The sequence below is a fragment of the Saccopteryx bilineata genome, chromosome 4 (assembly GCF_036850765.1).
Source record: "Saccopteryx bilineata isolate mSacBil1 chromosome 4, mSacBil1_pri_phased_curated, whole genome shotgun sequence".
NCBI classification, from domain to species: domain Eukaryota; kingdom Metazoa; phylum Chordata; class Mammalia; order Chiroptera; family Emballonuridae; genus Saccopteryx; species Saccopteryx bilineata.
In genome coordinates, this window is record NC_089493.1 from 158,629,846 (window position 1) to 158,654,869 (window position 25,024).

Below are 25,024 nucleotides of genomic sequence, written 5' to 3' on the forward strand. Positions count from 1 at the left end.
TCCCAGTGTCTGCCGCACTCGTGATTGCAGGGCTGGGCAATTACAGGTGCTGGATGCACACAAAGCCAATGGCATGCTCCCAAGAACTATAGGGCGAATAGCTTGTGGAGATAGGCCCACAGGACACTGGGGCGCACTTGATCTGCCTGCCTAGCAGGCACAGTTTAGACTTGTGGCGCCAGACGTGCTTGATCTGGGATTTGCACGCCACCGGCTCTGAATCTTGGGCACCAGCTTGCTGGAGGGAGTTGAGTGTGGGTTGGCAAGAAGCCCCTGATCTGCGATCTCTGCCACAGCTGCTTCTGAAAAGTCGGGGACACCAGCTTATGGCATGCACCCCCTACCCTTTCCAGGGCTGTGCTTAGTGTGATATAGGAGGAGGAACTGGAGTGTGTCACTCCAGCCTCCTGGTTCCTCATTGCTCCACTTGGCTGTGAGAACAGCGGTGGTGACAGACCCCCTTCCCCTCCACTAGGTCTCCAGGCTGCTGTCTCCTGTGAGAGGCAGGGGCACCCAGATACTAGATCCCCTGCTTTGTTGGAACGTGGGGGGAGGACTCTGGAGGACTCCTGGTCAACCATTGCCAGTGCCATAAAATTGTAAAGCCCTAATAACAAGCCCCTCCTACCAATGCTACGACCCTGCTTGCATCATTAGAAAGGCAACAGCTAAGCCTAGAAGAACACCCAAGAATCTCAGAGGCAAATCTTGTAGTACAGCAACCCTTGCCAGAAAAAGAAATCATTATCTCTTGTTGGGGTATTAACAATACCACTAGCAAATGCCATCAAGGAAAAAGAAATCAAATATTGATATATAAGACAGAGATGTAGATCAGATAGATGATAAAAAATCTCCAGGGAAAAAATCTCTATTACATAGAAACCTTGAAGCTTAATGACAGAGAATTCAAAATTGAAGCTCTAGCCTGACCAGGCGGTGGTGCAGTGAATAGAGCGTCGGACTGGGATGCTTTGGACCCAGGTTTGAGACGCCAAGGTCGCCAGCTTGAGCGCGGCTCATGTGGTTTGAGCAAAGATCACCAGCTTGGACCCAAGGTCGCTGGCTTGAGCAAAGGGTTACTCAGTCTGCTGTAACACATATGAGAAAGCAATCAATGAACAACTAGAGTGCCACAACAAAAAACTGATGATTCATGCTTCTCATCTTTCTCCATTCCTGTCTGTCTATCATCTATCCCTCTCTCTGATCTCTCTCTCTGTCTCTTTAGTAAAAAAAATTTTTTTAATTGAAGTTCTAAAAATACTCAATAAGATACAAGAAAACACTGAAAGGCAATTTAGTGAGCTCAAAAAACAACTTAATGAACAAAAAGAGTACTTCACCAAGGAAATTGAAACTATATAAAAAAAAACAGAGATGAAACACTCAATACACAAACTGAAAAATGAAGTAACAACTTAGGCAATAGAACAGGCCAGATAGAGGAGAGAATCAGTGATATTAAAGACAGGCAACTAGAGGCCCTGGCCGGTTGGCTCAGCGGTAGAGCGTTGGCCTGGCATGCAGAAGTCCCGGGTTCGATTCCCGGCCAGGGCACACAGGAGAAGCGCCCATCTGCTTCTCCACCCCTCCCCCTCTCCTTCCTCTCTGTCTCTCTCTTCCCCTCCCACAGCGAGGCTCCACTGGAGCAAAGATGGCCCAGGCGCTGGGGATGGCTCCTTGGCCTCTGCCCCAGGTGCTAGAGTGGCTCTGGTCACAACAGAGCGATGCCCCGGAGGGGCAGAGCATTGCCCCCTGGTGGGCAGAGCGTCACCCCTGGTGAGCATGCCGGGTGGATCCCGGTTGGGCGCATGCGGGAGTCTGTCTGACTGTCTCTCCCCGTTTCCAGCTTCAGAAAAATACAAAAAAAAAAAAAAAGACAGGCAACTAGAGACACTACAGAGAGAAGAAGAGAGAGACTCACGAATTATAAAAGAAAAATGAGAAAACCCTACAAGAATTGTCTGACTCCATCAGGAAGAACAATGTAAGAATAATAGGTATATTAGAAAAGGAAGAAAGGATAAAGGGAATGGAAAACATATTGAAACAAATAATCGATGAGATCTTCCCAAGCCTGTGGAAAGAGAGCCTCAAATCCAAGAAGTAAACAGAACACCAAGTTACCTCAACCCAAACAGACCTACTCCAAGGCACATTGTAATGAAATTATCATAAACCAATGACAAAGAAAGAATCCTCAAAGCAGCTAGGGCAGGGTCAGGAAACTTTTTGGCTGAGAGAACCATGAATGCCACATATTTTAAAATGTAATTCCATGAGAGCCATACAACAACCTGTGTACGTTACGCATTATCCAATAAAAATTTGATTTTGTCCTGGAGGACAGCTGTGATTGGCTCCAGCCACCCGCAACCATGGACATGATCGGTAGGAAATGAATGGATTGTAATACATGAGAATGTTTTATATTTTTAATGTTATTATTATTTTTATTAAAGATTTGTCTGTGAGCCAGATGCAGCCATCAAAAGAGCCACATCTGGCTTGTGAGCCATAGGTTCCCAAATGCTGAGCTAGGGAGAAGAAGAATATAACTTATTAAGGAAGGCCTATTGGCCCTGGCCGGTTGGCTCAGTGGTAGAGCATCGCCTTGGCGTGCAGGAGTCCCAGGTTCAATTCCCGGCCAGGGCACACAGGAGAAGCGCCCATCTGCTTCTCCACCCCTCCCCCTCTTCTTCCTCTCTGTCTCTCTCTTCCCCTCCCACAGCCAAGGCTCCACTGGAGCAAAGTTTGCTCGGGCGCTGAGGATGGCTCTGTGGCCTCTGCCTCAGGCGCTAGAATGGCTCTGATTGCGGCAGAGCGATGCCCCAAGATGGGCAGAGCATCACCCCGTAGTGGGCGTGCCGGGTGGATCTTGATCGGGCACATGCGGGAGTCTGTCTGACTGCCAGCCCATTTCCAACTTCGGAAAAATACAAAAAAAAAAAAAAAAAAAAGGAAGACCTATTAAGCTATCATCAGATGTCTCAGCAGAAACTCTGCAAGGCAGAAGAGTGGACTCCAACATTTAAAGTACTGAAAGAGAGGAACTACCAACCAAGAATACTATATCCATCAAAGCTATCCTTCAAATATGAAGGGGAAATGAAAATAGTTACAGAAGCTGGGGAATTTATCACCAGAAAACCCCCACTTTAGGAAATACTAAAGGGGGTTATCTGACCAGATACAAAGAACAAAACAAGACAAAATTACAAGTAAAAAATTTTAACAAAACCACAATAAAAACAAGGGTAATCTGTGACAACAAAAACATAAAAGGGGAGAGGAAGAGATCAGCAGTAACAAAGGAGGATGGAGTGCAGAGGCACTCATGAGATAATGGACTCTATTAAATATGATAATTTTTCCTTCTTTCTTTTTTTTTTTTTTGTATTTTTTCGAAGCTGGAAACGGGGAGGCAGTCAGACAGACTCCCGCATGTGCCTGACCGGTATCCACCCAGCATGCCCACCAGGGGGCAATGCTCTACCCATCTTGGGGCGTCGCTCTGCCACAATCAGAGCCATTCTAGCACCTGAGGCAGAGGTCACAGAGCCATCCCCAGCGCCCAGGCAAACTTTGCTCCAGTGGAGGCTTGGCTGCAAGAGGGGAAGAGAGAGAGAGAGGAAGGAGAGGGGGAGGGGTAGAGAAGCAAATGGCGCTTCTCCTGTGTGCCCTGGCCAGGAATCAAACCGGGGACTCCTGCATGCCAGGCCAACGCTCTACCATTGAGCCAACCGGCCAGGGCTGATAATTTTTCTTTTAATAACCTAATGTTAACCACCCATGAAAATGCCACTACAGAAACACATAGCTTAAAAAAAGAAGAAACAGAAGATAAAAGTATGGAATACCACCAAACAAAAACAAATGACAGAAAAACAAAAAAGAAAAACCAAACAAGACACAAAGCTATCAGAAAGCAGTATATAAAATGACAATAGGAAATCCTCAAGTGTCAATAATTACACTAACTGTAAATGGATTGAACTCACCAATAAAGAGACACAGAGTAGCAGATTGGATCAAGAAGCAAAACCCAGCAGTATGCTGCCTTCAAGAGACATAAGCTACAAAGATAAAAATAGATTCAAAGTGAAAGGTTGGAAAATAATATCCAAGCAAATAATACCCAAAGAAAAGCAGGAGTAGCTATACTATACTCATAACTGACAATGCTGACTACAAGACAACAAAGGTTGCCAGGGACAAAGATGGACATTCCATAATGATAAAGGGGACTTTGTATCAAGAAGACACTTCTTAATATATATGCACCACACCAAGGAGCATCAAAATATATAAGACAACTACTAACTGATCTAAAAGTGCAAACTGAAAAAAATATAATCATATTTGGAGACCTCAGTACATCATTGATGGCTTTAGATGGTTTATCCAAACAGAAAATCAATAAAGAAATATCAGCCTTAAATGAAACACTAGAACAAATGGACATAATACACATCTACAAGACATTTTATCCCAAAATATCAGAGTATACATTTTTCTCCAGTGTACATGGAACATTCTCAAGAACAAACCATATCCTGGGCCACAAAACTAACACCAACAAATTTAGAAAGATTGAAATTATACCAAGCATATTCTCTGACCATAAGGCTTTGAAACTAGAATTCGACTGCAAAAAAGAAGTAAACACACCCACAAAAATGTGGAAATTAAACAGCATACTTCTAAAAAATGAATGGGTCAAAGAAGAAATAAAAGAGCAGATCTAAAGATATATACAGACCAATGAAAATGATAACACGACATATCAGAATCTCTGGGATGCAGCAAAAGTAGTAATAAGAGGGAAGTTCATATCATTATATGCTTATATGAAAAAGCAAGAGAGAGCCCAAGTAAACAACTTAACACCACATCTTAAGGAACTAGATAGAAAAAGAAGAACAAAGGCAAACCAAAACCATCAGAAGAAAGGAAATAATAAAAATTAGAGCAGAGGCCCTGGCCGGTTGGCTCAGTGGTAGCGCGTCAGCCTGGTGTGCAGGAGTCCCGGGTTCGATTCCCAGCCAGGGCACACAGGAGAGGTGCCCATCTGCTTCTCCACCCCTCCCCCTCTCCTTCCTCTCTGTCTCTCTCTTCCCTTCCCGCAGCCGAGGCTTCATTGGAGCAAAGTTGGCCCGGGCACTGAGGATGGCTCTGTGGCCTCTGCCTCAGGTGCTAGAATGGCTCTGGTTGCAGCAGAGCAACACCCCAGATGGGCAGAGCGTCGCCCCCAGGTGGGCGTGCCCGGTGGATCCTGGTCGGGCACATGTGGGAGTCTGTCTGACTGCCAGCCCATTTCCAACTTCAGAAAAAAAAAATTAGAGCAGAAATAGAGAACAAAATCACTATAAAAAAATTAATACAACAAAGAGCTGGTTCTTTGAAAAGGTCAATAAAATTGACAACCCCCTGGCAAGACTCATTAAGGAAAAAAGAGAAAAGACTCATATAAACAAAATTCAAAATGAAAGATGAGAAATTACCACAGATATCATAAATATACAAAGAATTACTCCAGAATACTATGAAAAATTATATGCCACCAAATTCAACAGTCTAGAAGAAATGAATAAACTCCTAGAACAATACAATCTTCCTAGACTGAATCATGAAGAAGTAGAAAGCCTAAATAGACCAATAAGCAGGGAAGAAATAAAAACAACTATCAAAAACCTCCCCAAAAATAAAAGTCTGGGGCCAGATGGATATACAAGTGAATTCTACCAAACATTCAAAGAAGAATTGGTTCCTATCCTTCTCAAAGTCTTCCAAAGAACTGAAGAAGAAGCAATACTTCCAAACACATTTTATGAGGCTAACAAAAAAGAAAACTACAGACCAATACCTCTAATGAATACAGATGCAAAAATCCTAAACAAAATAATAGCAAATTGAATACAACAACACATCAAAAAAATAATTCATCATGATCAAGTGGAATTCATCCCAGAAACACAAGGATGGTTCAACATACATAAAACAATTAAGGTAATACACCATATCAACAAAACAAGGAACAAAAACCATATGATCTTATCAATAGATGCAGAAAAGGCATTCGATAAAACACAACATCCTTTTATGTTTAAAACACTCAACAAAATGGGCATAGAAGGAAAATGCCTCAACATAATAAAGGCCATTTATAATAAACCATCAGCTAACATCATACTAAATGGTAAAAAACTGAAAACTTTTCCTCTAAAATCAGGAACAAGACAAGGCTGTCCACTCTCTCTACTCCTATTCAACATAGTGCTGGAAGTTCTAGCCAGAGCAATCAGACAAGAGAAAGAAATAAAAGGCATTCATATTGAGAAAGAAGAAGTAAAGGTTTCACTTTTTGCAAATGACATGATCCTGTATATAGAAAACCCCAAAGACTCCACAGAAAAGCTATTGGAAACAATAAACCAATACACTAAGGTCACAGGATACAAAATTAATATACAGAAGTCCATTGCTTTCTTATATGCCAACAATGAAGCCTTGGAAAAAGAACTAAAAAAAATAATCCCTTTTACAATAGCAACAACAACAAAAAATACCTAGGAATAAACATAACAAAGAATGTAAAGGACCAATATAATGAAAACTACAAAGCATTGTTAAAGGAAATTGAAAAAAGACACAATGAAATGGAAAATTATTCCTTGTTCGTGGATAGGAAGAATAAATATAGTTAAATGGCCATATTACGTAACCAAAGCAATATGCAAATTTAATGCAAATTCCCATCAAAATTCCAATGTCATTTTTTAAAGAAATGGAACAAAAAATCATCAGGTTTACATGGAACCATAAAAAAATCTCAAATAACTAAAAGAATCCTAAGGAAAAAAAACAAAGCTGGAGGCATTACAATACCTGACTTCAAACTATACTAGAGAGCCATGATAATCAAAACAGCATGGTACTGGCAGAAAAGTAAACACACAGACCAATGGAACAGAATAGAGAGCCCCAAAATAAAACCACATATATATGGTCAAATCATCTTTGATAAAGGAGCCAAAACACACAATGGAGAAAAGAAAGCATCCTCAATAAATGGGGCTGGGAGAATTGGAAAGCCACATGCAAAAGAATGAAACTTGACTACAGTTTATCACCTTGCACAAAAATTAATTCAAAATGGTTCAAAGACCTAAATATAAGACCTGAAACAATAAATTACATAGAAGAAAACATAGGTACTGAACTCATAGACCTTGGCCAAAGATAACATTTTATGAATTTGACCCCAAAGGCAAGGGAAGTAAAGGCAAAGAGAAATGAATGGGACCACATCAGACTAAGAAGTTTTTGCACAGCAAGAGAAACTGTCAACAAAATAAACAGACAGCCATCTAAATGGGAGATGATATTTTCAAACAACAGCTCAGATAAGGGCCTAATATCCAAAATATACAAAGAACTCATAAAACTCAACAACAAACAATCCAATTAAAAAAAATAGGAAGAGGACATGAACAGACACTTCTCCCAGGAAGAAATACAAATGGCCAACAGATATATGAAAAAATGCTCATCTTCACTAGCTATTAGAGAAATGCAAATCAAAACTACAATGAGATACCACCTCAAACCTGTTAGATTAGCTATTATCAACAAGACAGGTAATAACAAATGCTGGAAAGGTTGTGAAGAAAAAGGAACCCTCATCCACTGTTGGTGGGAATGTAAAGTAGTACAAGCATTATGGAAGAAAATATGCTGGTTCCTCAAAAAATTAAGAATAAAACTACCATATGACCCAGCAATCCCTCTACTGGGTATATACCCCCAAAACTCGAAAACATGGATACGTAAAGACATATGTACCCCTATGTTCATCGCAGCATTGTTCACAGTGGCCAAGACATGGAAACAGCTAAAATGCCCTTCAATAGAGGATTGGATAAAGAAGATGTGTTACATATATACAATGGAATACTACTCAGCCATAAGAAATGATGACATAGGGTCATCTACAACAACATGAATGGACCTTGATAACATTATACTGAGTGAAATAAGTAAATCAGAAAAAGCTAAGAACTGTATGATTCCATACATAGGTGGGACATAAAATGAGACTCGTGGGCATAGATATAAGGGGAAAGGGAAAGGTGGAGAGGGAGGGTGATGGGGGGAAGTGGAGGGGCTTAAGGAGAAATAAAGTATAGAGTGACAGAGGATGATTTGATTTTGGGTGATAGGTATACACTACAGCATAATCAACTGTCCAAATGATATAGAGATGTTTTCTCGCCCTGGCCGGTTGGCTCAGCGGTAGAGCGTCGGCCTAGCATGCGGAGGACCCGGGTTCGATTCCCGGCCAGGGCACACAGGAGAAGCGCCCATTTGCTTCTCCACCCCTCCGCCGCGCCTTCCTCTCTGTCTCTCTCTTCCCCTCCCGCAGCCAAGGCTCCATTGGAGCAAAGATGGCCCGGGTGCTGGGGATGGCTCTGTGGCCTCTGCCCCAGGTGCTAGAGTGGCTCTGGTCGCAACATGGCGACGCCCAGGATGGGCAGAGCATCGCCCCCTGGTGGGCAGAGCGTCGCCCCATGGTGGGCGTGCCGGGTGAATCCCAGTCGGGCGCATGCGGGAGTCTGTCTGAATGTCTCTCCCTGTTTCCAGCTTCAGAAATATGCAAAAAAAAAAAAAAGAGAGATGTTTTCTCTAAATTTATGTACTCTGGTTGACCAATATCACCCTGTTAAATTTAATTGTCAAGAAAGAAAGAAAGGAAAGAAAGAAAGAAAGAAAGAAAGAAAGAAAGAAAGAAAGAGAGAAAGAAAGAGAGAAAAGAAGAGAAAAGAAAAGAAAAGAAAAGAAAAGAAAAGAAAAGAAAAGAAAAGAAAAGAAAAATAGTCAAAAAAAGTCCCTGGCCTATTGGCTCAGCGGTAGAGCATCAGCCTGTCATGTGGAAGTCCTGGGTTCAATTCCCAGTCAGGGCACACCAGAGAAGTGACCATCTGCTCTCTCACTCCCAGCCCCGCTTCTCCTCCCATAACCATGGCTCAAATGGTTCAAGCAAGTTGGCTCAGTTGCCAAGCAACAGAGCAGCGGCCCCAAATAGGCAGAGCATCCCCCAGTTGGAGGCTTTCTGGGTGGATCCCAGTTGGGGCACATGAGGGATTCTATCTCTGCCTCCCTGCCTCTCACTTAATAAAGGAAGGGAGGGAGGGAGAGAGGGAAGGAGGGAGGGAGGGAGGGAGGGAGAGAGGGAGGGAGAGAAAGAAAAGAAAGAAAGAAAGAAAGAAAGAAAGAAAGAAAGAAAGAAAGAAAGAAAGAAAGAAAGAAAGAGAAAGAAAGAAAAGAAAGGAGTAAAGAAGTAAAGAAAGATCAAAAAAGTAATGACTAGAAAGTTACCAAATTTGGAAAATATATAAACATACAGATATAAGAAGCTGAGTAAATTCCAAAGGGATAGACCCAAGGAAACCTGTATTGAGACACATCGTAGTCGAACTTGTGGAAACTTAGGAAAAAGGAACAAATTTAAAAGCACTGAAAGAGACATGACACTTTACCTATAAAGGGAAAACAATCCAAATGACATAACATTCTTCATCAGAAACCATGGTGGCCAAAGGCAATGGCACATTTTTCAAATGCTGGGAGAAAATAACTGCAAACCCAGACGTTTATATCCAGTGAAAATATTCTTCAAGAATTTACTATACGTAAATCAAAGTGGAATTTTAAAAAACTGTTCAGGTAACTCTTAGGAAGACAAAACAATAAATAAATAAAAGAAATTTTAAAAAGAAAAACAAAACAGAGAACAAACAGAAAACAAAATAGTAAATAAAATAGCAGACTCAAGCTCTAACATATCAATAATTATACTAAATGTGAATGCTCTGAATATACCAAGTAAAAGACAGAGATTGGCAGAGTAAATTAAAAAGCATGACCCAACTATATGCTGTTCACAAGAAGCTCATTTCAAATATAATGAATGACATAAACAAGTTAAAAAGTTAAAAATGGGGGACCATCAATCAAATGAAAGCAAGAATAGCAATATTAATATCAGGTAAAGTATACTTCATAGGAAAAATAACTTCCAGAGACAGAGAGATACATTATATACTGTATTTTCTCATGTATAAGACACTCCCATATATAAGATGCACCTTAATTTTGGGGTCCGGAATTTGAAAAAAAAGACAACAAACGCGAAAAAGCGGGAAATGCAAGTTAAAAAAATCTACAACCACCGTATAAGATGCACCCAGTGTTTAGACCCCAATTTTTTCGAGAAAGGGTGCATCTTATACATGGGGAAATATAGTAATAACAAGAGGGTCAGTCTCTCAAGAAGACATAACAATCCTAAATGTGTATCCATCAAACAACAGAGTTGCAAATTTTATAAAGCAAAAACTAATAGAACTGAAACGAGATATAAACAAATCCACAATCAGAGTTGGAAATTTCAGTGCCCCTCTTTCAACAATTGGTAGAACAACTAGAGAGAAAATCAGAAAAGACATAGAATAACTTACTAATACCATCAAATAACATAATTGACATTTATGGGATACTCCATACAAGTACACATTTACAGAATACTATTTATATTTTTTCAATTGCCCATGGGACATATACCAAGATAGACCATATCCTGAGTACAGAAAACAAAGTGCAACAAATTAAAATAATTGAAATCATAGAGTTTGTTTTCTGAGCACAATGGTTCAAACTAGAAATCAATAACATAACAAGAAAAATCTCCAGAAACTTATTTTATTTATTTATTTACTTACTTACTTATTTTGAGAGAGGCAAGGAGAGAGACAGGAACATTGAGTTGCTCCTGTGTGTGCCCTTACTGGGGAATCAAACAAGTAACCTCTGTGCTCTGAGATGACACAGCAACCAACCGAGTTATACAATCAGGGCTCGGTTTGTTTTTTAGGGACAGAGAGAGGAAGGGCGAGAGAGGGAAGGGGGAAGGGAAGCATTCATTTGTTGCTCCACTCAGTAATACATTCACTGATTGCTTCTCATGTGTTCCCTGACCAGGCATCAAACCTGCAACCTTGTCATTTCAGACAGTACTCTTAACCAACTGAGCTAACTGGTCAGGGCCAGATCTCCAAGCACTTAGAATCTCAACAACACACTTCTAAATAATCCATGCATCAAAGCAGGAGTTTCCAAGGAAATAAAAAATAATTGAACTAAATAAAAATACAATAAAACTTGTAGACACAGCTAAAGCAAGACTGAAAGGGAATCTTACAGCACTGAATGTATAAATTTAAAAATGTGAAAGTGTCAAATCAATCATTCAAGTTCCCATCTCAAGCAACTAGAAAAAGAGAAGCAAAATAAACCCAAAGCCAGCAGAAGGAAGGAAATGAGAACACAGAACAGCAGCGATCAATGAAATGGAAAACAAAACAGCAATAAAGTCAATTAAACAAATAGTTGATTTTTTAAAAAGGAAATTGAAATTGCCATCCTCTAGCAAAAACCTCTTGACGAAGAAGCAGAGAGAGAAGAGAGAAGTTACTAATGTGAAGGAATTAGGATACCACTACAAACTCTGCCAACATCGAAAGGCTAATAGGGACATACTATGAACAACTCTATGCTCATAAATCTGATTGGTTACATTAAATGGGTCAGTTCCCTGAAAAACATGAACTACCACAACTCAACATAAAATACATCATTCGAATAGCCCTATAACTATTGAGGAAATTGAATTTATAATTTCAAAACACCCAAAAATGAAATCACTAAGCGCGGATGGTTATACTAGAGAATTCTATTAAACTTTAAAGAAGAATTAATACCAAGTCTACACAATCACTTTTTTAAAAAATAGAAGAGGGAACTTCCCAATTCATTTATAAAGCCAGTACTATCCTGATACGAAAACCAGATAAAGACAGTATAAAATATAATAATAAAGACCATTATCCTTCGTGAATACAGATGCAAAAATTCCTTAACAAAATATTAGCAAATAGAATTTGGCAATATAAAACAATAATTATAATTATGACCAAGTGAGCTTATTCCAGAGATGCAAGGCTGTTTAATATTTGAAAATAAATAAATAAATGGTAGATAAATAAATAGAAAATCAGTCAATGTAATCCACCATATTAACAGGCTAAAGGAGAAAAATCACTTGATTATATCAATCATTGTAGAAAAAGTATTTCGCAAATTTCAATACCCATGCCAGCACAAAACTCTCAGAAAAATAAGAGTAGAAGGAAATCTATCAACTTGATAAATTACATCTACAAAACCCCTTCAGATAACATTATATTTAATTGTGAAGGACTAAATGCTTCTCACTAGGATTGCTAACAAACAGGGATGTCTACTTTCACCATGATTATCTAACATAGTAATGGAAGACCTTAGTCTGTGCAATAAGGCAGGAAAGGAAATACAGACAACAAGATGACGATTACCAGAGGGAAATGGGCGTGAGGGGGGGCAAAGGGGAGCTATATGGTGATTGAAGGAGACTTGACTTAATTAAATTTGATTTTTTAAAAATTTAAAGACATACAGCTCAGAAAGGAAGAATTAACACTACCTCTATTGGCAGATGTAAAATATCCCAAGGAATCTACAGAAACTTCTAAAACTAAGTGAGTTCAGCCAAAGTTACAGGATACAAAATAAAAATGGCAAAAACCTACTCTACTTCTATGTGCTGACAGTGAATGGAAAGACGCCAAAATTAAAAATACAATACCATTTATAATTGCTCCCAGAAATGAAATAGGTGTAAATCTAATAATACATGTACAAGCTTAACATGCTAAAAACTACAATATATAAATACTAATGAAAGAAATCAAAGATCTAGATAAATGGGGAGAGAGGACATTTATGAATTGAAAGACTCAGCATAGCGGAGATGAGAATCCCCTCTCTAAATTGAAGCACAGGGTTAATACAATGCCTACCAAGATTCGTTTTGTAGATATAGACAAATTTAGAAAGTACAGAAAAATTTATATGGAACAACAAAGAAACTAGAATAGCTGAAACAATTTTGGGGAAAAAAAGAATAAAATGGAAGGAATCACTCTCTACCCAATATTACAGCCAATATTCTATGGCCACAGTAATAGAGACAGTGTGATGTTGGCAGGACAGACACATATTAATAGATCAATGGGACAGAATGGGGAACCCAGAAATAGACCCACACAAATATGCCCATTGGTTTTTGACAAAGGTGCAAAAGTAATTCTGTGCAGGAAAAATGGTGCTTGGACATTGGGACAACTATAGGCCCCAAAATAACCCTTGACCTGAGGGCTACAGTTTATATAAAAATTAACTCAAGAGATTCACAGACTCAAATATAAAACTATGAAAAAAGCAGAGAAAATCTTTAGAATGTTAAACTAAAGAGAGTTTCTTATAAAACTAAATATGCAAATAAATATGACTCAGCAATTGCACTCTTGGACATTTATTCAAGAGAAAGGAGAATTCATGTTCACACATAAACCTGTCTAGCAATGTTTCCAGCAGCTTAGTTTGTTATAGCTGAAAATTGGAAGCAACCCAGATGCCCGTCAGCGGGTGAATGATTAAACAATGGTTCAGATATCCACACCATGGAATACTATTCAATACCAAGAAGTGAAGTATAGATACACTACACCAGGGGTCCCCAAACTTTTTACACAGGTGGCCAATTCACTGTCTCTCAGACCGTTGGAGGGCCGGACTATAAAAAAAACTATGAACAAATTCCTATGCACACTGCACATATCTTATTTTAAAGTAAAAAAACAAAATGGGAACAAATACAATATTTAAAATAAAGAACAAGTAAATTTAAATCAACAAACTGACCAATATTTCAATGGGAACTATGCTCCTCTCACTGACCACCAATGAAAGAGGTACCCTTCCAAAAGTGCGGCGGGGGCCGGATAAATGGCCTCAGGGGGCCGCATGTGGCCCGCGGGCCGTAGTTTGGGGACCCCTGCACTATATCATGGAGTATTTATTCTCCTGAGAATTTTGCTGAGAAAGAAAACCCAGTCCCAAAAGGTTACATACTGTCTCATTTTATTTGTATCACATTCTTGAAATGACAAAATTTAGACATGGAAAACATATTAGTGATTGCCAGGGGTTAAGAAAGGGCTGCAAGTGGTAGGAAAGTAGGTGTGGCTATGAAAGGCAACATTAGGGGTCCTTGTGGTGATGTATGTTCAGCATCTTGACTGCATCAGTGTCAATATCCCAGTCTTGTCCTGTGGTTTTGCAAGTGATTGCCATTTGGAGAAACCTGATGAAGGCTTCACAGATTTCTCTATTCTTCCTTCCTTCCTTCCTTCCTTCCTTCCTTCCTTCCTTCCTTCCTTCCTTCCTTCCTTCCTTCTTCCTTCTTCCTTCTTGCTTTCTTGCTTGCTTTTTTTCTTTCTTGCTTGCTTGCTTTCTTTTTTCTTTCTTTCTTCTTTCTCTCTCTCTCTCTCTCTCTTCCTCCCCTTCCTCCCTCCCCCCCTTTCTTTCTTTCTTTCTCTCTTGGTGAGAGATAGAGACAGGGAGAGAAAGAGATGAGAAGCATCAACTCATAGTTGTGGCACTTTATTTGTTCATTGATTGCTTTTCATATGTGCCTTGACCAGGATGAGTGGGGGTGCTTAGGCCAAGCCAGAACTCTTTGGATTCAAGCCAGCAACCTTTAGGCTCAAGCCAGTGACCATGTCCATGATCCCACGCTCAAGCTGGCGACTTTAGAGTTTCATACCTGGGACCTAAGCATCCCAGGTCAGTGCTCTATGCACTATGCCACCACTGGTCAGGCTTTCTGTATTATTTCTTACAACAGCATGTAAATTTACAATTATATCCCAACCACAGGTTTAATTTTAAAACAAAAAGTAGGTCAGACTCTAGGTGTAGAAGAGGTTATTATCATTAACCATAATTGTGTGATTTCATTTCATTTTCTGAGTAGGTCTTTATTTGGCTTCTTATGAAAGTGAGAGCCCAGAGAACCACACAGAAAAAGAGAGATGGAAATCTCTAAGGTGAGTCTGTGTTCCCAATGTGGTGGGGGTATGGTGGGATGCTTAGGGCCAGGACAGGGCTGAGGGGATTCACCAGCATCCAGCTCATGGAGCCCCCAGCTCATGAGAAGAGGGCAGGTCAGGCCAGGATCTTGAGCAGGGGAAGACCTCAAGGGCTGGATAGAAAGGGAGACTGGGACCATGACCCCAACAGGTGGTGGCTGCCTCTGAGGGCAATCGAGATGTATGTCCTGGGCTTAACCGCCTAGTCCACGTTCTTATGCCAGAAAGTGAGGTGGGCACCACCTCCTATGTGTTCAGCCTGCTGCCACAGCCAAGTGGAGGACGGAGATGATCCACAGTGGTGGGCCTGAGCCCAAGACATTGCATGATGCCCCTCTGGTATAGGAGGCCACCTGGTGAGAAGGTAACATACTAGAGGGAAGTGTAATCAAAGACTGTGCCTATTTAAATCTGCAGGTCTTCTATTCTGGGGAAGACGTGAGGATTGGGGAGCTGGAGGAGGAGGAGGAGGAGGACAGGAGGCCCACAGAAGTCCTCTGCAGCCCTGCCTAGACCGGCCTAGCAGTTAGAGGAGGTCTGGGTGCCTCACTGCTTTGCAAACAGTGACCCCGTGGCCTGATGCCCACCACAATGACCATGTGGTTCGGGAGACTTTCATCCTCCTTTTGTAGAACCTCAGCCCTGGCAGGCCCAGGACCTCCAGATATATGGGTGGCACGTTCTTCAAGGGACCCTGCGTTCAAGACAGTAGTGATCACATTGTTAGGCAGTCTGTCAATCCTCTGCGAGAACTCACTCTCACTAGGTGACTCAAGCCCTGGAGGCTGACACTGTCTGCCGTGAGGCGGCCTGGGAGCCTCCACATCTCCAGCAGGCATTAGGGTGCTGTGAGAGGGGCCAGAGCCTGCCAGCAGCCCAGCCCTGACACAGATGACCCACCCCCGACCCTTGAGATGGCCTGGTTTCTGCAACCCCATGCACCCCCTTCTGGATCTTTCTGGTATCAGGGGATAGCTTTCTGGTGATGGCTGGGACATCAGTCAGCAGGACAAATTTGAGCCACGGAGTTGAACACATGTACATTGTAAACTGTAGAATTGGTATAAACACATGCATATCCACGTCCACACCACATCTTTCAACATGGGCTTCTGCCAGGATGCAAGCCTGGGAATGATACAGCCATGGGTCAGAAGGGGCATGTGGTGGTTGTTTCCACTCCATAGACCCCAGCTCATGCTGACATCCTTGCAAACAGCCATGCCTCTCTTGTTGGGGGTGGGGGAAGAAGGGGAAGTTGTGGAGCCAGGGAGCCACCCTCAGGCCACCATGCGACTCCACTCGCACGCCTCCCCCTTCAGTCCCTCACACACTGAGCCAAGTTTCTGTGCTAGGAAGTAGGTAGGCTGCAGAGCTACTGAGCCCTCACTTGGCATGTGACCAGGAATGGGGGTGCACATCACACTCCCTGACTTCTGGATGTGCACCCTCATTCCTGGTCAGGACCTGCAGGGCAGGGGTGTGTGTTTGGGGTGTACTAACACAACCTGACTGGCTGCTGGCCACGTCAGCCCCACACAGTACCAGACTCAGCTCTCCAGGCAGCATGGTGGACGCAGACCTTGGCAAGACTCCAGAAGGGCCCAGCGACCTGACAGAGGTGAGGGAATGCTGTGTGTAAGAGTTGAGCAAGCTCTGCTCTGTGCCCCGGCCAATCTACGCCTTTCCATCTCAGACCTCCAGAGAGGCTGAGTCATGTAGGAATAGGTGGCAGAATAGGGACTGGACGTCAGCCTGACCCAGACTCCCACCCTGCCTCACACCACAGCCAGCTCCTGGCAGGGCCTTTGGGCCAAACCCAAGGAGTCCTGGGGTCCCTGAAGCTGGCCTGCCACACCACCTCTTCTCATTCTCACCCAACATGCTCCTTTACTGCCTGGCCTTTCCTGAGGCAACATTAGACAGGACCCCTGCAGACATTAGCTGGGACTGTCTTTGCGTCCTGGTCACACTGAGCACTGCCTGTCAGGAGTAGGGGCAAGTGGCATAGAAGGAGTCAGTGGCCTCGAAGATGCATAATGGCAGCTCCAGGACTGGTGTCCTTGGAGCTCTGGGAGGCTTGCCCAAGGCCCAGTTCCCTCCAGAGGCTGTCCCCCACCCCGGCCACAGGGAAACAGGACATTCGGAAGGAGGTTCCCAGCCCACACTCAGCACCCCCTTGCCTGTCACCTGGCTCCATCTTCTTATTCCTGAGTAAGGCAGTGGAGGTTCAGTGAGGAAACCCCAGAATGTTGAGCTTTGGGGGTGACAGGTGAGGCCGAGAGGCCTGGGAGCAGCTGCCCACAGTGCCTTCCCCTGTCTCGTGCGGCCCTTTACCCAGGCCCAGGGTCCCAGCTCTCTCCTAGGCCAGTCTGGTCCCCCCACAGCCATGCCCCCCACAGGCCAGGGCAGCCGTCTCCCAGCTCTGAGAAGCTTGAGGCAAGGATGCTAGAGAATGAAGTGCAGGGCCCACCTCTGAGTTCCAGGAAAAGCCAGTCCAGCCTGTCAGTGCCAATAAAGGGTGTGGCTGGCACTGCTGCACCCAGGCCTGCAGCCCCAATGCAAAGGAAACAGTTTTCTGTTTCCTGCTTCTGTGGCCTAGTACATGCTGTTCCCACTGCCTGGTGTGCTGTTCCCCACCTTGTTGGAGTCAGAGCTCCAGCCTCTGGAGGATTCTTAACATGCATCCCCCTCCTCCACACCTGCTCCCTGCGGGCCGCCAGCGCCTCCATGGCCCAGCACAGAATGGATATTAGGGAAGATGGTGTAGTGAGGCCTAGGCTCAGCCCCAGCTGGGGGAGGGTGCAGGTCAGGAAAGAGAGGCAGCCTAGGACCAGCCCTGCAGAGGATGCAGGGCCAAGAGAACTCAGGCTGAAGGCATTTGTGTCTCAGGTTTATGCAAGGGGCTCCTGAGCCTGCTCTCTACCGCCCTGAGCAGCCACTAGGTGCTAGGCTCCAGTGTAGCCAGGAGGAGGGTCTTCCCTCAGAGGACCTGCCCAGTAGCCCCCCAGGTGGAGATCATGGTGCCCTTTCTCTGGGTGCAACCTCAGAACCCAGCGAGGGATGGCCCCCTGCTCACAGCCACACAGCTGGTTCCTTAGCCACATCCAGGACTCATGGCCCTTCCTTGTTTAGACCCCTTTGTCCTTCTGCCATCCTTGTCAAATGGCCCACAGGGGCTCCATTGGGCAGGGTCTATGCTTTTGGTGCAGGAGGCAGCAGCACAGCTGGTACCCCTGAGGCCCGGCTCAGTGCCAGATGACACAGCTAACACTCATCCCGAGGTTTGAAGTTGCCAGTTACGCCATGCGGCAAGTGCTTGGGGCTCAGGGCTCCAGGACAGCCAGGAGCCCCACTGTGCCCAGGAGGCCAGGAAAGGGCCATGGCTATGGTCTCTCCTTTGTTGCTTGGCACTTTTTCTGAGCCTTGCAGGACAGAACAGTGAGGACGCAGACAGGAAGACCTCCCTGACTGGGCTTTGCCTCAGAGACTTCAGATCTGGCCAGGGTTCAGAATCAGTTCACTCTTACATGGGTGACCCAGGGGTCCTCTGATGCCTCTGCCCCCGATGAGAGAACTCCCCAGCATCCCACCATCCCTATGCCCTGCAGTTCCCTAGGAGGGCATCTCAGTGTGACTGGTCACATATCCCAGGAGCCACTATGTCCAGGCTTCTCTGAGAGCCTGTCCATTCTGCACAGCAGCCCCTGCAGGAGCCCAGGTGACCCCAAGGCAATTCTCAAAGTCATGACCAAAGTTGTCCCAGGGGCACCACAGACCCTTTCTCTAGCAACTCAGTACAGACAGCACCAGCATGGCCCCTTGTCCCTCAGGTCTTTCAGGCAGGCCTCAGGCCTCAGTTGCTGTGTCCCATCATGTTGCAGGACTCATATGCAGTTCTCAAGGGAGGGGCACCCCAGCCATAGTACCCCAAGCAATGCCCTTCCAGTCTCTGAATCTCTGCCAATATGTCCATCAATGGTCAAGGGGCAGAAGCCACATAACTCAGTCAAGAGCCACAGCTGTGACTTAGCCAGAAGGGCCATTTCACCCCTAAACTCAACTACTCCGACATGAGTGCCAAGTCCCACCTGATGACCCTATGAAGTAGGTGCTGTCACCTCCCCCAATGCAAGTATCCATGAGTAGGAGACTGGTTAAATCAATCACTGCACAGCCCTACTACAGACACTGAGAAGCTGTGATGAAGAAGCTCTCTGTGCTGATATGAGAAAGTAACTGTGACATGATGTAGGTACAGGATAGCAGGTGTAGTATGTAAGCATTTGTGTAAAAAGGAGCAGGAAAGAATTCATATTTACATTGGCTTATATGACATTAAAATCTCTATAAAAATTTTAAAACATTAAAAAATTCACAAAAGCCTAATAATAATAGTTAACTTTTGAGAAATGTGGGCTGAGTGGATATTTTCTTCTTTTGAACCATGCAATATATTTCCTATTCAAATTAGTTCATTAAAATTGAACACATACACAGAGCCTATATCTCAGAACCCACAGGGAGAGAAAATCACTACCAACTTCACGCTATGTGATTCTCTGGCATGGGATTACCAGACAGAACCTGCATATTCTGAATTTCACAGAATATTGCTTTCTAGAATGACAGTATGAGTCTGTGCTCCCACCAACCGGGGGAGCCCCCCAAATCCTTGCCAACATTTAGTATCATCAGGATATGTTCCTGCCTAACATGACATATGCATACCACAATGAGGAAATAGAAATGAAAGTCAGAAGTCATAGCAACTAATGCCAGAAGAGAAGAAGGCAAATCCTGGGGAGAGAGCTGGACAATGTCAGAGCGCCACAACAGTCCTCAATGAACGACTCCAGGAGCAACCTACATGGAGAGCAGGCCAGCAGGCATGGCCGTCCTGATCATTAGTCCAGAGTGCCTCTGGGAGATGGAACAAAAGAGGGGAGGAAGACAAGGGATGGCTGACTTTTGTTGTAAGTCCTTTAATACTGTAAACTATTTTTTAAGTAATCTCTGATTTTTTTTTATTTTTTTTTTATTTTTTTTTAGTGAGAGAGAGGGAGAGAGGGACAGATAGTAAGGGAGAGAGATGGGAAGCATCAATTCTTCGTGTGGCACCTTAAGTGTTCATTGATTGCTTTCTCATATGTGCCTTGATTGGGGGTGGGGAGAGGCTCCAGCCAAGCCAGTGACCCCTTGCTCAAGCCAGCGACCCTGCACTCAAGCTGGATGAACCCATGCTCAAGCCAGAGACCTCGGGGTTTTTAACCTAGGTCTTCTCCGTCCCAGGTTGATGCTCTATCCACTGCACCACCGCCTGGTCAGGCAGTAATACACTGATTTTAAAAATGAATTTAAAAATAACTTTAAATCCAAATCATAAAATTTCATTCAAGCATTATACAACCAAAAACTACAGTAAATCTCTGTGGAAGCCGGGTGGGGTTCCCAAACCTGAGAGGACCTGTGTGTCTTTGCCAGGCAGCTCTGCACCCAGAGTGGCAAGCAGTAAATGCAGACGCCCTGGGGCAGCGAAAGACAGAAGGATCTCAAATGTGTCTCCTTCCCAAGTAATATGATTCCAAACACACGAGGCTACCAGAAGAGGAAACACTTGGGGACTGGGAACTAGGGACAGGGAGAGGAGGGACAGGAAAGTTTCTCAGGACAGTGATGATGAAGTGTCTCTTCCCAGCATTAGGAGCAGAAATCTCACAGAGCAAGCTGGCAGGATTTCCCTTCTAGAATAGTGGTGAAAGGAACTCCACCCACTCCCAGAAAAACAAGCATAAGTGGTGAAAATGATTGAAAAGAAATTTTCTTAAGAGCATAGAGTAAAAGAAGAAAAAATTTAAGAAAAAATATTAAAACTCAGAATAGTGAGAGTTTATGTCATTTGAACCATGACCCATTTTCCCACTCTTCACTCAGCTCAGCATGACAGAAGCTCCGCTCCAGGTGGTGCGGCCTGTCACACGGGGTCCCTCTCCCACCAGCTCCCATTCACAGACCATCATATTTCCCAAAGGCAGAGACTGCCAGCATGTCTCAAACCTTCCCACAGGTTGCGAAAGGGAAATTCTGAGTAAGTACAAGTTGAGCGGTTAGGGGCTCCCTTCTCCACTGGCCCCCACATTCATAGGGTGGAAACTTACCCCAGATGCTTCAGTCAGAGAATATTGGAGCCCTGATTGCCCTCCCCCAGCTCACCTGTAGGGTGGAGGTTCCACATTGCTAAAGGCAAGCCAAGACAGACAGGCTGACCTCTGGGGAGAGTCTTGGGACTGAATGGCAGGTGCAAGAATGAGTGGATGGAAAACAAAGTAGGTGGCTGATGCACGAAGAGAATTTTGGCTTTTACTCTCTAGATCAGCGGTTCTCAACCTGTGGGTCGCGACCCCGGCGGGGGTCGAACGACCAAAACACAGGGGTCGCCTAAAGCCATCAGAAATACATATTTTATTTAAAAATGTATTAAAGCCATCAGAAATATATATTTTATTTTAAAATGTATTAAAGCCATCAGAAATATATATTTTATTTTAAAATGTATTGTATAACAAATATGTATTTTCCGATGGCTTTAGGCGACCCCTGTGTTTAGGTCGTTCGACCCCCACCGGGGTCGCGACCCACAGGTTGAGAACTGCTGCTCTAGATCTTTGGGAGCCATTAAAGGGTTATGGTCCCTGACAGGGTCACATTCTTTTCCTTGTGGTCAATGCACCAGTTGGGAAAAAGAGTACCACTGAGGGCTGGTAGGCCACCAAGGAAAAGGGGCAGTGGGGTAAAGAGTTAAGGGGCAAAGCTTGTCTAGGTGGATGGATGGATGGATGATAGGTGGGTGGATGGGTGTATAGATGATAGATGGGTGGAGGAATGGATGATGGATAGGTGGATGGGTAGATGGATGGATGGAGGGAGGGAGGAAGGGAGAGAGGGAAGGAAGGAAGAACGGACAGATGGACAGAAAGTAGGATGGCTGGATGGATGGGGAAAAATGATGGGAACAGATAGTGTTTAGGAAGTAGATTGGGGCTAGGGCTTGATTGGATATCAGGGTCAGTGAGGAAGTGGTGTGCTGAAGCCTAGGACTCTGACACACCACCTCCCAGAAGAACCATCCACCTCTGCTCCTACACGCGCACCCCATTTATATCCTAGTTAATATTAACAGCCTGCTGGGGATCTTTTGTCATTTTTCTCCTTGTTCTTACAAACATATATAGATGAATAGATAGTGGTGAAGCAATTTTTAACCAAAATTAGATCTTATTTTACACATTACTCTATAATTGGCTCTTTTCTATTACTGCAATAGATATGGGTGTTTCTCTTTTTTGATAGCTGTATGATACCAAGCATGGTGCCCTTCAATGTATTCAACCTTTCTCCTACTGATGACGTGAAACTGGGGAGGGGTCAGCAGGAAAGGACCCAGGTTTTTATCACTGTAAATAAGACTAAAATATTGTGTGTATAAACCTTGCTCTACTGTATTTTTAGTTCTAAAGAAATTAAGTGGATGCAGGGGAAAAAAGTCATTGAATTTGACTACACAAAATTAAGGATTCCTGTTCAAAGTACACAGTGACAAGGTTAAAGGATAGATAATAGACTTGGAGAAAATACTTCTGAAGTCTAAAATTGACCTATATTCTATAGCAAACTTCTTTAAATCAGCTGTAAAAAGATAGGGAACACAATTTTAAAATGAGCAAAGGAGAGAGATGGCAAAAACCTGAGTCCTGAAAGGGTAACACCTTATGAAGAAAAACTAAAACATCAGGGAAAAAACACATGAAAACCAAAGTGAAATACCACTTTATATCCAACGTAAAAAATTAAGAAAGGAGAAGATATCAAATATGGTTGAGACTGTTGAGGAACGGCTCCCACGCCCTGCTGGGGGAGATGTGTGATAGGCAGGCCAGCAAGCATTTTAGCAGGATTTGGAAAAATTATGTGTGCGTACTTCTTATAAACCAGCGATGTCACTCCTGAGTATAATTCCCTGCTGTCCCTAAAATTATTGCACAGGAAGGTAGGACACAAATCCATCAGAATCTAGACAGAAAAATAAAAATCATACTAGTATTTCAAATGGGAGTATAGGGGCCTGATAGAATGAAAGTGAATGGGCTTCTAAAAATGTATGACAGCTCCAAAGGAGAAGTAAGGTTGAAACTTTAATAAATATCCACAAAGTACTTTCCCAAAAGGTTGTCACAACATCCTGTCCCCTCAGTCATGAGGAAAAGAGACAGTCAGAGACCACCTGTGTCATCACAGGACACCCAGGACATCGCAGGAGGGGCAGGGAGTGCCTTTCCGTGATTCTGTGGCCAGCACCAGAGGCCTTTGCTCTCTAATGTTTGCCTAATTTCCAATAAGATTTTATTTTAATAAACAGGTGGCCATTCCACAGGTAATAAGAAGCTTGCTGATTTAATTTTTTTAAATACTGCATTAAAAATATGTGTTATTTACTGGGATTTTTGATGCTCTCTTAAATTCTGCACCTGGGTTGTGGTCTTGTTGAGTTGTTTATCTGGAGGCTCACAGAGGCCATGGTCAGACACAGCATAGCATGGAGCACCAGAGAGGCACCCTCCCTCTGTAACCCCCAAATCGGCACATGTCTGAGGAGCAGCCCCAACTACTCCAGTCCTGGCCACCCTGACCCCAAAGCCATGTTGGGCCTCCTGTTCCACAAATGCCAGGTGTCAGATTTCCGCCTGGCTGGGAAAATCCCTCTGCCAACCTCCCACAACCAATTGCTTGCTGACCCGTGTCCATTTCTTCTCTAAGAAGACCTGGGATCTCTTTGATACTCTCCAATAAGCAGCCCTCCCTGAGGTCTAACCTCAGGCCCTCTCACCTGGGGCTTTGAGGGGCATCAGAAGGGCTGTGATCCCACAGCTTGAGAGCTGACCCTAAACTCATAGCTCCACTCCTTGCCAGACAAGGACTTCCAGAGGTGCTGCGTGTGCTGGGGCACCGGATGCTCACACCGAGGGGGCTTGGGGTCAGTGCACTGGTTTGCTTCCCATGTGAAATATAGAAGGATACCAAATACTCAGTCATCAAGGTTAATAATATCTAATGCAAAATTTTAAAGTCAAAACTAACGCAAAAAGAATTATGATAAACAAAATATAGACATTTTAAATAGAGACAGGATTAAATTTTTCCTTTTGCCCCAGACTCTAGCATTTTGAGTGATCCTGTCTTTAATTTTTAAAAATATTGCATGAAAATATTATTTATGCTGATGACTGAGGTTTGGGGCAACCTTCTTAAGCTTAGCACCTGAGGCAAGCGCTTCACTCAGCTCAGCCTCCCAGCCCCAGCAGACACAGTCAATAAGCAAGTAAACCCAGTAATAACTTCAGAAAGTGATAAAACCTTCCCAAAAACAAGTAAATAAAACTTTACCATGTGCCCCAGTGATTGTCCTCCTGGGTATATACCCAAGAGAAGTGAAAATAGACGTTCACACAAGAATTTGAATGTGAATGCTCAGAACAGCCTTATTTATAATAGCCAAAAAGTAAAAACAACTCAGATACCCATCAACTGATAAACAAGTGGACAAAATGGGGTCCATCCATACAATGAAATATTACTCAGCTATAAAAAAATGGAAGGACTGACACATGCTACATGGATGAACCTTGAAAATATTAAGCTAAGCGAAAGAAGTCAGACAGAAAAGGCCACATATTGTATGGTTCCTGTTGTAGTAATATAATGTAATAGTAATTAAATATATAGAAATAAAAAAAATATGGAAGGTATATAAAAGTAATTAAGATATAATATTAAAATTAATTAAGGAAATTAAATAAAGTTATGCCATCTGGATAGTGTGTGCAGATGTGATAAACAGACTCTGACTTTCGAGCAGGGCCCAGTTAGTGTGTGTG

The 25,024-nt window shown here is 43.3% G+C and overlaps 1 protein-coding gene across 2 annotated transcripts in view; it reads left to right on the plus strand.

The window, feature by feature from the left end:
* RASGEF1C (RasGEF domain family member 1C) overlaps positions 1-20,063 on the plus strand; it is a 135,634-nt gene extending 115,571 nt beyond the window's left edge. For both annotated transcript variants that reach the window (XM_066272456.1, XM_066272455.1), the window contains exons 13-14: positions 14,978-15,050; positions 15,510-20,063. In XM_066272456.1, coding sequence (XP_066128553.1) covers positions 14,978-15,050; positions 15,510-15,534 — 98 coding nt within the window. In that variant the 3' untranslated portion in view covers positions 15,535-20,063. The remainder of the gene's footprint in view (positions 1-14,977; positions 15,051-15,509) is intronic.
* The last annotated feature ends 4,961 nt before the right edge of the window (positions 20,064-25,024 follow it).